At 45.9% G+C, this 11988-nt stretch overlaps 1 protein-coding gene across 1 annotated transcript; it reads left to right on the top strand.

Moving 5' to 3' along the window:
- Positions 1–5138: 5138 nt before the first annotated feature.
- On the top strand, positions 5139–10284 carry LOC109732488 (ruBisCO large subunit-binding protein subunit beta, chloroplastic). The gene is made up of 15 exons (XM_020291655.4): positions 5139–5263; positions 6219–6434; positions 6536–6661; positions 6901–7038; positions 7133–7228; positions 7361–7603; positions 7706–7940; positions 8019–8188; positions 8449–8526; positions 8638–8709; positions 8842–8946; positions 9083–9175; positions 9258–9350; positions 9816–9939; positions 10032–10284. Exons 2-15 carry the CDS (start codon positions 6225–6227, stop codon positions 10043–10045), a joined length of 1797 nt encoding a protein of 598 aa, XP_020147244.1. The 5' UTR covers positions 5139–5263; positions 6219–6224; the 3' UTR covers positions 10046–10284.
- Positions 10285–11988: the final 1704 nt, after the last annotated feature.

Genomic DNA, 11988 nt, shown 5'->3' with positions numbered 1-11988 from the left:
AATTGCCCAGCTCGGCGAACAAGCGAACCAATCGTGCCCCCTGCTCAAGGTGTCAAAAGACATCGTCGCTAATGATCCGAGTATGGTGCCCGGTTATAGCAATCTTGGAGATTACCTGCCCGACGATGTACATTATGAAATCATGGAGGTGGACGAACACAAATACCATTACGGGAAGCCTCTCGTCAAAGATGAAAGATCTCTATCAACGATGATGCGAAGACTACATGATTGGTACATGAAAACCTGCAGAGAGTCTGATGGGATGGATACTTTGACGCTGAGAGTTAAACCGGAGCATGACCTCGTTGGAATTGATCTGCTGAATGTTCCATTTGAGGATTTCTTCCAGTTTTACAATCAAAAGGCCCTCGATAAAACAACGATCACTTGCTACTGTCTGTAAGTAGTACTACTTCTGTCATTAAGTCTCTCTATATAGGTCAGCTCTTTCATTGCATGTATTTATACTTATCCTCACTATATTATGCAGATTGAAGATCGCCGAATTGAAGAAAAAACAAATCGGTGATATTGGGTTCATTAACACAAATCTCATAGATGCATATACGGTTGAAAAACATCCCAAAGAAGCCGAGGCCAACTTGCTACAATCGTTGGTATTAAATCAAAACAAAGATATAATACTCTTTCCTTACAACTTCAAGTGAGTGTTACTGTCTTGTGCATATTCGGTTTCCCTTATTAGTCCAGGTTATGGTAATGTAATTGATGACTTATGCATGCATGCGCAGCTTCCACTATATTCTCCTAGAGATTAAGCTTGAGCAGGGAGTAGTAACCGTCTTAGACTCGAGATGAAAAGATCCCCAGGACTATGCGAACATGACTCAAATGCTCGAGAAGTAAGTTAAATCGATCATTATCCACCATATCAGCAACTTTGTTCAGTTCCTGATATCAAGTAATTGTTTTCTTTGTCTGGCAGGGTTTGGAGAAAATTCACCTCAAAAGCTCCGGGACTGCCGAAGAAGCTGCAATTTAATCACCCGAAAGTAAGTACTATAGTAGCATGTTCCGCGCATCTCCTAGTGATTCAAGCGCTAGTTTCATCAATACCATTTAGCATGCTTGCTTATCAGTTAGATTGACCTCTATTTCTTGTAAAGTGGTTGTGGCAGGAACCCGGGAATAATTACTGTGGATACTACGTTTGCGAGTCCATCCGCTACACGGCCTGTGAGCGGGGCTACACTGAAGAACAATATGAAGTGCGTAAGCAATAATATTCACAATTTTATTTTATTACCATCATTTGTGTTGAGTTTCATTTATTCATATATATATATGTATTGACCCCCTTCTTCAAATTAGATGTTTCGGAAGCGGGATGAACTCCTAGCAGAAGATCGTATGTGAGGAATTCAAGAGGAATTGGCGGCATTCTTCCTTGACCACGTGATCGCTGAAAACGGAGAATACTATGTGGACCCTGTGTTCCTACAATTTAATTAGGAGATTGTATTGTAAGAGATAATTATTGTATATATGTAGCCGGTAGTGTCGGATAGATATACGAGAACTTGTTGTTCGACCAATATCTCGGAGAAGGAGAGGTGGTCGATATCACTTCTCTCTGTATGCATATGTTCATGACGATCTTCTGTTTCCTTCATTTGATTACTAGCTAGCGTGTCTACTCCTCTCCATATGTATATAGTACGTAGCGTCGACCAAGCACGGAGATAAGAGAGGACACTTCTCTCTATTAATTAGCTAGCTAACACAATATATGAAACACCTAAATTAACCCCCCAAAACCCCTAAACCACCCTCTTTCAAAAAAAACAAAAACCTCAGCTCCTGCCAGCTGCTGACGCGTGGATGCCTATTGGTCCTGATTGGTGCCACCAACCGGGACCAAAGGCCCCCTGCCTGGGCTGGCAGCAGCGGCCACATGGACGACCTTCTGTCCCGGTTCGTGTAAGAACCGGGACTAAAGGGGGGAGGCATTAGTAACGACCCTTTAGTCCCGATTCAAGAACCGGGACAAAAGACTCTTACAAATCGAGGTAAAAACCCCTTTTCCTACTAGTGTGTGAGTGTCGCCTCTTTCCTGAGAACTGTCCCTCTCGCTCATTGGGCCCAAGAGAGACCATTTACTCCGGAACATGTAACCACCGTGTGGTGTGGAGCACGCACAAAAACTGAACCATAGCAATGGAGAACGTTTTATGGGTAGTCAGCACTTCTAAGTAATCTTAGTTGAGCAACGAGTAGCCAGCAAGTCGTTGTAGTATAGTGGTAAGTATTCCCGCCTGTCACGCGGGTGACCCGGGCTCGATCCCCGGCAACGGCGCCATTTTGTGCTTTTCTGTTTTGCGGCCCACGACAGGCCAGGCCGATTCTTTTCGGCCTGCTATAAGAGCCCGCTCCTGGCCTGCACGGTTCTAGACGCTTCCACAACGGGCGAGGCCGATCCACTGCGTCCGATGGCTCGTGCTCGCCTGGCCCGTCCGGGCCTATTTATCGTATGCACCCTCAAAAAGTATCCCGTTCGCTCTAGAGCCCTGCCAACACATTTTCTGTCGTGCTACAAATTTGTTGTTGCAATGGCAAAGCATGCGCGTGCTTAAGGAGTGCTATAATCTAGTCATTGTCCAAAATGCTTATAATGAATACCACCGATATTTTTGATAAAAGAAACACTTGCTTTTGGTTTGTGCGTGTTACCCTTGGTGTGTTGGTTTTGCAGCTATATTTGCTAGCTCAAATTTAAGTGAACCAGCGTTATATTTGTAGATCAAATGAGTTAGTGTTGTATGTTATGCGTATCTTTTTCTCCAATTTAGCTGGAAGAAGTTGTTAGATTTTCGAATTTGGCTCAGTCGATTTCATTGGGAAGGAAGAAGGAAGCGCGGGCAGGGCAAAACACCGTCAAGGCCTCAGCCAGCAACAAATCATGGGCGGAGGCGAGTTCGAAGGTTAACGGTTCAGGGTGCAGGCTCGCAGAGAAATTCTAGTGGTTCGCCAGTTTAGAGTGATGGCCATGGTGGCTGGCGCCAGCACGATGGTGAGGGGAGGAGGTGGCGGAAGCAGTTCGGCCGGTGGTCATGGACGGTTTGGCAAAGAAGATGAATATGGGAAGGACAGTAGGTGGAAGAAGGGCAAATGGTTGTTGGGTGCACATCGGACGGTTCGAAAAAATCGACCAACCTAAATATATTTTTATCGGCCATCCCTTCTTTTTCTCATGGGTAACTATGTTAAGATGATTCTTCAACCCTAATCAAGATTGGAACATATTTTTGTTTGTTTTGTTCTCTGAGTTGCATAAATAGAATAGAAATAGAATTTAAGCTAGACTCGTCTTCACTAGAATCATTTATCATGATCTATGCTCATGCATATTGTTAATATGCTAACATTCTCCTATCTGGATGGGCCGTCGTCTAACATCATAACTCTGGGTTCCATCATCCCTAGTATACATGGTTGTGGTCGAGACTATACACTCCATCTCCTCACCGGGCACCAAGGATACAGCCAAAGGCACAAAGACGGCCACAACACCATGTCTTGCTTTTCTGCCGGCAGATGCTCCTCTCGCTGATGGCCATATATCAACAAAGGATGCAACGAGCAATTGCATTTCTTCTTCTTTTGAATATGTCATCCCTTTCATTTGCTTATTATCCACTCAAGATAGTTGCGCCATTTGTTAGAGCATTTATAGCCAGATATATCAAATTTGGCACCCTATATGTTCGCAGCAATGACTAGTCAATCTCATATCGCAGCGTCCACAACGTGAAAGAAGCTTTAGATGAGCATACAACAAATAGATATAGAACAAACCGCATGTCCACATAATCCGGACAAAAAAAACATCACAGTTCAGCTCATGAACATAGTTTTTAAAATAAAATTACAAAAACGGGAAACAGAGATGAAGAGGGCTGAGCATCTTCACCAATTCCTCGTCGGTCCTTTGCCTTCCGGTCATCGGAGCGACTATAGCCCTCCGTGTAGGCGTCAGCGGCAGGAGGGAGGGGGGGGGGGGGGGTTTCGTCGGAGCCATGGTGATGTAGGACGATGAGTCGATGTAGCCAGCCATCCTTCGGATGGCGCGGTTTGCTTCCGCTGTCGCCTTCTCCGCCACTTTGCGCGCCGATCGCTCAATACCAAGCCCAAGCGCCATGGCATTCTTCCTACAGAGCCGGCAGGGGATCCGTCTTTGCGTCTTCAACGAGCAGGGGTAGATAGCCGCAAGGAGCTGCTCCTCCTCATCAGGCGCCGCTAGCAATCCACATTGACGGTGGGAGGACGATCGCCTTCGACACCACTGCGCTCTCCCTAGCCCGTTGCCACTCGCGGCAAGCAGCCTCTGATTTGGGCATTCGCATCCGCGGCGCCGGTGGTGCGGGGCAGAAGCACCCAGTGATGCTCCTTAGGAACAACGGTCGAGGGGTAGGAGTGCGTTTGGCCAACAGCGCAGAGCAGGCCGAGCACGCAGGGTTGTGCTACGGCGACGGGCGACAAGGGACGGAGAAGAGCCGGACCTGCTGCTTTTGTCGGCCCGCGAGGGCACTAAAGCGCGATGCAGAGGGCCAACTCCTCCTCGTCACTGTCCGCCTCACGTACGAAGGCGTCCCAGTCATCCTCGTTGTGGGATTCGGCGGCGCCGCCACTTCGGGTTCTTGACATTGGGACGGAGAGGGAGAGGGGGAACGGGTGGGGAGTGGAGGGGAAGCGACGGGGGGTGAAGTGAAGTTAGGGTTTTCTCCGGATGGGGATTCTAAGTGAGGACGGAGTAGGGCCCGTGTGGGCCATGATGGCCCGGCTGACATGGCGGACACGTCCAGACCTCCTCATACCCGCCTCGGATTTGGGCTGGATTTGAGGACGCCTGTCAGCCTGGACGTCCACATCTGGTTTAAGGAGCCTGGCTAGATAATGTTTTTATGAATTTACGTTGTACAGTCAGTCTGGAGAGGACGGTTGTAGATGCTCTTAGCACCGCAGGTTCATGTCCTGCTAATAACACAAGGGGTCCCTGTGCAAATCTTATTACTGTCATCGCAAATACGCACTTATCCAAGGGCGGGAGCAGAAGACTCCACCAACCAATCCCCTTTGTAAAACCCTGGCGTGTATTTAAGACCTACCTCATCCCATCCCCTCCCTCCTCCTTCCCCAACCCAGAGCAAACCCCTCACCCGCACCCGCAGCGCCCTGCCCTCCCGAGGCCGCAGCCTTATCCTCTCCGCCCGCCTCCTCAACCCCGGCCCGCTCCTCCAAGGTAAGCTACCACCCCGACCCCTACCCTTCCCTCCTCCCCTCCCGCCGCGCGGCTCCTCGCCCGCTGAATTCGGCCGCCGGGCCGTCGCATTCTGGCGTGGCGGTCCGAGGATTAGATGGGCATGTCGCGCCGTGTTGGATGGCAGTCTCCGTGTGAATTAGGGCGCGGGGAGGAGTTTCCGGTAGGTTTTGCCGGCAAATTCGGCGGCCGTGCGGTTCTGGGTCTGGGATGTTGTTTGCTATGCTGTATTCGCTACTGTTTGCTAGTAGCGGGATTGGTACGGTTCCGCCCAGATGCCGCGGGCTGTCGGCGCTCGGGAGGCTCGCTGGGTCTCCTGCTTCGTGCATAGACTGCTGTGATGGGTACATTGGTGCACAACGGTGTTACGGTGTGGCATTGCCGCATTGCCAAGTGGTGTGACCGCTGCGAATTGGTTCTCTACGGGGTGGGTGTTCTTCAGGCGCCTCAGGGCTCGTGCTCTGTCGGCCGTGTGCCTGTTTGGGTTTTGTGGTGCTCTTATTTGGGTAGCCACACCAGGAGCTACATCTGCCGTTCAGTTTTGCTATAAGAACCGCTGTTTGCTTGCACACTGACTAGCTAATTTTAAATCCCCAAGATTGTTTGGGTGTCATGTAGCGCGAAAATTAGAAGTCAGTGCACTCTATTGGTTGGCCATACTTGTTGTTTCTAGAACACAAACTAGAGTAGTAGGGTGGTCAACTGCTGTTTCTGCATAATTTGAGGACAGCAACAAAATTCTGTCTTCAACCCATACATGGAACACCCTGCTAATTTGTATTCTTTTTTCGGTGCATATCTGTAGGACACAAAAAGTTAAAAGAATCTATTTTGAATTAGTGCCTTTGCCTTCACTGCCTTTATATCGAGATTTGTTTGTATATGTTGTAGTATAAATATATTGTTCTGTCATTCTGATATTATCGTTGTTGCACAGGGAAACATGGCTTCACCATTTGGCGCCACTTCTACCGTTGGGCTCATGGCAGCTCCAACTGGCCTTGTATCAGACAAGAAGCCATTTTCATTATCATCTATCTCCCTTGCCGACAGGCCACGACATGTGCGTCTTCAGAGGAAATGCAACTTCAGAGTTAAAGCAGCTAAGGAGCTCTACTTCAACAAGGATGGCTCAGCCACCAAGAAGCTACAGGTGAGCTTCACATATCTTATACATAATATTTTGTGTTCTCACTATATGAAGGTGCCTGGTGAGCCTTCAACAGACGCTGAGTAGCTGCTTCCATATCGTAGGTTGGAGTAAACAAGCTTGCAGATCTTGTTGGAGTTACCTTGGGACCAAAGGGAAGGAATGTTGTTTTGGAGAGCAAGTACGGGTCCCCCAAGATTGTCAATGATGGTGTTACAGTTGCAAGAGAGGTACGTTGCATTACTACCACGTGACGAGGCAATCAGCCAGTTTTTCTGCTACACTTCTAGTACTGAGAAGATTGCTTTTAGTTATGCACTTTTTTTTTGTCACTCAAAGCACATGAGTTTTCATGTTGTATTCTTATATACATGGATATAGTGTAATTACTTTCTGGCAATATGAGCATGCTCATGATTTTAATTTAAAGCCCCAGCAGAATGTTCAAGTAACAGTTGTTGTACTGCAGGTTGAGCTGGAGGACCCTGTTGAAAATATTGGAGCTAAGTTGGTTAGGCAAGCTGCAGCGAAGACCAACGATTTAGCTGGAGACGGGACAACTACTTCTGTCGTCCTTGCTCAGGGGCTCATTGCTGAGGGTGTTAAGGTATTTTGCTGCTAGAAGAGATCTATTGTTACTTGTGATTTGAGTGTGGTGTTACTGTTCTGTAAAACCTAAAAACGTGTCTGTTATTATTCAGGTTATTGCAGCTGGTGCTAACCCTGTTCAAATTACTCGTGGTATTGAGAAAACAGCGAAAGCACTAGTCCTTGAACTTAAGAAGATGTCGAAGGAGGTAAAATTAACCATTAGGCTATTCTGCTGTCAAAGTGTTCCTAGTTTTGGCAATATGTAATATGCTAGTGAGATGGCTGGTATATGTAATATGCTTATTAGTTCTATTTACGAAGGCATGTTCTCTCTGCAGGTTGAGGACAGTGAGCTTGCCGATGTTGCTGCAGTCAGTGCTGGCAACAACTATGAAATCGGTAACATGATAGCAGAGGCTATGAGCAAGGTCGGACGGAAGGGAGTGGTTACCCTTGAAGAGGGGAGGAGTTCCGAGAACAATCTTTATGTTGTGGAGGGAATGCAGTTTGAGCGTGGTTATATCTCTCCTTATTTCGTTACTGACAGCGAGAAAATGACCACCGAGTACGAGAACTGCAAGGTAAGCTGGAATCTGAGCATCTATCAGTTTGTTTTTGCTGCTGCTTACTGTCTTTATGGTTCAGTTTCAGATTATTAATGTGTTCTGATCTTCTTTCTTCAGCTGCTTTTGGTTGACAAGAAAATCACCAATGCACGGGACCTTATCAATGTTCTGGAGGAAGCCATCAGGGGTCAATACCCAATCCTGATCATTGCTGAGGATATTGAGCAGGAGGCTCTTGCAACCCTTGTTGTTAACAAGCTCAGAGGTTCTTTGAAAATTTGCGCTATCAAAGCCCCTGGTTTTGGAGAGCGCAAGACCCAGTACCTGGACGACATTGCCATCCTCACCGGAGGTGAGGCGAAAATACATCTCAAATGAATGTTTCCATGATCAGCAATGCTTCTTGTTCATGACGCGCATTTTTTCGCAGGAACTGTAATCAGAGACGAGGTTGGACTCACACTTGACAAGGCAGATAATACAGTTCTAGGAACGGCTGCAAAGGTTGTCCTTACAAAGGAGTCGACAACAATTGTTGGTGATGGCAGCACCCAGGAAGAAGTGACTAAGAGGGTTGCACAGATCAAAAATCTCATTGAGGTATGCCATTTTCTTTTCTCTACACCTCACTTGACTCGGTACTGAGTTCTAGAAGGCTCCATTTCATCATGCTTGGTACTGTGTGCAGATTGGAAGTTTCTTCGTATTAGAATGTAGTTTGGTTGGTTTACATGCTTCATCCTGGGCGTATATTATAAATTTCTTAGTTTGAGCTTTGCGTGTAGTTGTTTTATGTATCGCAGACTTAGAAAGCATAGTAGTCTTAAGTCTGATTCCAAGTTGTTATTGCTAATTCCCAGGCAGCAGAACAAGACTACGAGAAGGAAAAACTCAACGAGAGGATTGCAAAGCTCGCCGGTGGTGTTGCTGTTATTCAGGTATTAATGGAGGACACTAATATTTTTGACATGCTGCTCTTTTGCTTGATTCCCTGTTGGAAGGAAGGATGGCATGGTAACTGTAGTAACCCATGGCTTGTGACTTGGTAGGTGGGAGCACAAACAGAAACTGAACTTAAGGAGAAGAAGTTGAGAGTTGAGGATGCTCTAAACGCAACCAAGGTTGGTCAAACAATGTTGTGTCCTTAAATAATTTTAGCTGTCAGCTTCGTATCTGCTTACCAAAGAAGCAGAGTTAAGCCCATTAGTTTATTACTTCTTTAAGCATTCTGAATTGCTTCTTATTTTTCGCAGGCTGCTGTTGAGGAAGGTATTGTTGTTGGTGGAGGGTGCACTCTTTTGAGGCTGGCTGCTAAGGTTGATGCCATCAAGGACACCCTCGATAACGACGAGCAGAAGGTAAAAAACAAATGAAATTCCCCAAGGCTTCTAATACTTGCACACAATGCAGTCCGGTGCAAGTGGGTCACAAACAATCATGTTGAATCATTGATCATTCAAGTTTGACATGCTGTAATGCCAACTTTTCTACTAGGTTGGAGCTGAGATAGTGAGGAGGGCGCTGTGCTACCCACTCAAGTTGATCGCCAAGAATGCCGGTGTCAATGGCAGTGTTGTCACCGAGAAGGTTGGAGCTAGTTTTTGCAACAACAAAAAGTTCTTATTTCCCTGCCTGTACCTGAGTAACATGAAAAATGCTGCTGTACCAGGTTCTTTCTAACGACAACTTCAAGTTTGGCTACAACGCTGCCACTGGGCAGTACGAGGACTTGATGGCTGCTGGTATCATCGACCCCACTAAGGTCTGTAGCCCTTTGGCCGCCCTGCAGTCATGCTTCGCATCATTCTGAAATGGATATAGTGCTGTCTTGATAGTTGGGTTGCATCTTGCTTTTCTAACGAAGGCAAAACCACCCTTTTTCTTTTGGGAGATTTAGTGTTACTACTTTGGAATAAAGTGTCCAGATCTAAGCTTGTAGAGTCTAGTCCAAGAAAGACAAAGGAAACAATGTGGATAATGAAAGCTAATCTACATTAGCTTTAATTTAGTATAATTGCAACAAAAAAAAACCCAAAAGAACCTGGGGAACTGTGAAAGGATTAAAGGGAAAGGGAAAAAGGAAGCAGCCATGGTGGAAATAAAGACCATGATAATACTATCTGGTTCCTCTCTTCCCCCTGTGTTGTCTGCCGGAAAAAAAACTATGCATGGAAGATGATCTCATTTTCTGTTCCTGACGATGATGAACTCCGCATAATTGATGCAGGTGGTGAGATGTTGCCTGGAGCATGCTGCGTCGGTGGCCAAGACCTTCCTGACGTCAGACGTGGTGGTCGTCGAGATCAAGGAGCCCGAGGCCGCGCCCCTCGCCAACCCCATGGACAACTCTGGTAAGCTTCAAACCCCTTTTAGCCGGTGAGCAAACGTTACACTGCTCGTATGAAGCATGTTGCTGATCTGTGCTTGCTTTGATGATGGCCAGGCTTCGGATACTGATGAGCGACATGGCCGAGTTTCTCCGAAGGATGTGGTTTAATTTTTGGTAGCATGAACCAAGTTTTGAGAGATTGATGATGATGATGTAGTTTCGAGATAAGGAAGAAAAAAAATGCAATGCGATGTGCCGCCAGAAAGGCGAAATAAGCAGAGAAACATTTAGCGGAAATTTCTTGATGTAATTGGAACAGACATACGGCTCTCGTTTTACTCGCAGGAATGTACGCCATTTCACGTCTCGGTTCTGTTTTTCGTTTCAGAGTTACTACTATGTTGGTGTTGTCCTAAGCGCTCTGTTTCTTTGATTTTCATCAAAGAAACAGCCAGTCCATACGACGTTTTACTATTTGTGTTACTGGGAACCAAGGCCTGTTTGGTTCATGACTAACTTTGTCACAACTAAGTTTAGGCAAAGGGTGGCTAACAAAATGGCCACAAGTGTGATGCGAGGCAAGATTTTGACAAAAAAATTGAGTCTGTGACATATGGATCATGTAGCTAGAAAAGGTGGCAATAAACCAAACATATGCCTAAGAGTTTAGGTGTGGCAAGCTTAGGCTGCAAGCCAAACAGACCCTAAAATAACCCGGGAGCTCCCTCTCCCATCTAGCCAATCTGAACCAAAGTTTTAAACAACCAGCTATAGCTGATTTGAACGGCCGCTCCTAATTATTTAAAAGGGTCTGTCTAGAACACATCTAGATGTGACGTCCACTTTGTTTGTGGCCTATTTTTTTGTTTCTTGTTACTGCATTATATATTTGTGGGAGCTTAAATGTGACATCCTTAAAAAACATCTACTCCCTCTGTTCCAAATTACTCGTCACAGAAATGAATGTATCTAGAACTAAAATACATCTAAATACATCCATACCTGCGACAAGTAATTCGGAACGGAGGGAGTAGATGTGAATTAGACAAACTATATTTAAAACACTGATCTAAACCCAAACCCAATCCTTCTTCATCACCAAACCAGCTGCTATTCCTCCCGAACCGAATCCGGCGAACAAGTATCGTATCTATCTTTGAGCCCCTTCCTTTGTTTGCTTTTTTCGGCCGGCTGCTGTTCCTCCCAAACTGAATCTGGCGAACGAAATGTAGAAAACAGCTAAATTTAGAGGACAAATGCGAGACATTTAGGGTGATTTTTTAGATAAGATAATGATGTTTAGGGCTTTTACCCCATGTATTCCCTTCATGTCAAAATAAATGACTCAACTTTATACCCTTGTTTCTAAAATAAGCGACTAAAATTAGTACTCTCTCCGTCCTAGTGTGATATAAGAGCATTTTTTTTACAGGTGAGTCATTTATTTTGAAACGGATGATGTACAGTATAAGATAATGGTCTCTCTTCCCAGATCCACGGCTTCTTCTAGCCTTACATTAGCTAAAGAAGTAAAATGGAAGCGCACTGAAAGCACAAGGAAGCTAGCTATGATACTCTTCATCGGAATTCAGATGGCGACAGACAGGCAGTGAAGCAGGGCATCGTGAGCCGTTGGATGGGTAACGCAAACAGCAGTAGGTACCTGCATATGTGCTGCTCTAGTAGTAGAGTGCGTACTTGGTTTCGTTGACAGATGAATGCTGTAATAATAATACGGGTTCGTGGCTACCGTACGTACGTGGATCTTTTTAATCTTTGTTAATACTCCTAAGTTGCATCGTGAACATTAGTACATTATCACTCTACAAATGCAGCCGGTGCTTCGTCTTTACTCAGAAAAAAAGGGAAGACTGAACTACAGATAACTCTTAGGTTGGCTTGTTTCATCCATCTTCTGCCCTGGTGGTCAGTCGTGGAAAGTTGATCAATTCTGCTCGTTCTCAACTATCCCTCTAACAGCTGCCGGAGCAGCGGACAAACCGACCAAGGGGGATGATAGATACCATCAGCTCCCCGGAGTTCTCCAAGGGGGATACGGTTTGGATTCCTA

Source organism: Aegilops tauschii, chromosome 7, assembly GCF_002575655.3.
Source record: "Aegilops tauschii subsp. strangulata cultivar AL8/78 chromosome 7, Aet v6.0, whole genome shotgun sequence".
Taxonomy (NCBI): domain Eukaryota; kingdom Viridiplantae; phylum Streptophyta; class Magnoliopsida; order Poales; family Poaceae; genus Aegilops; species Aegilops tauschii.
This window is presented reverse-complemented; position numbering and strand designations above follow the sequence as displayed.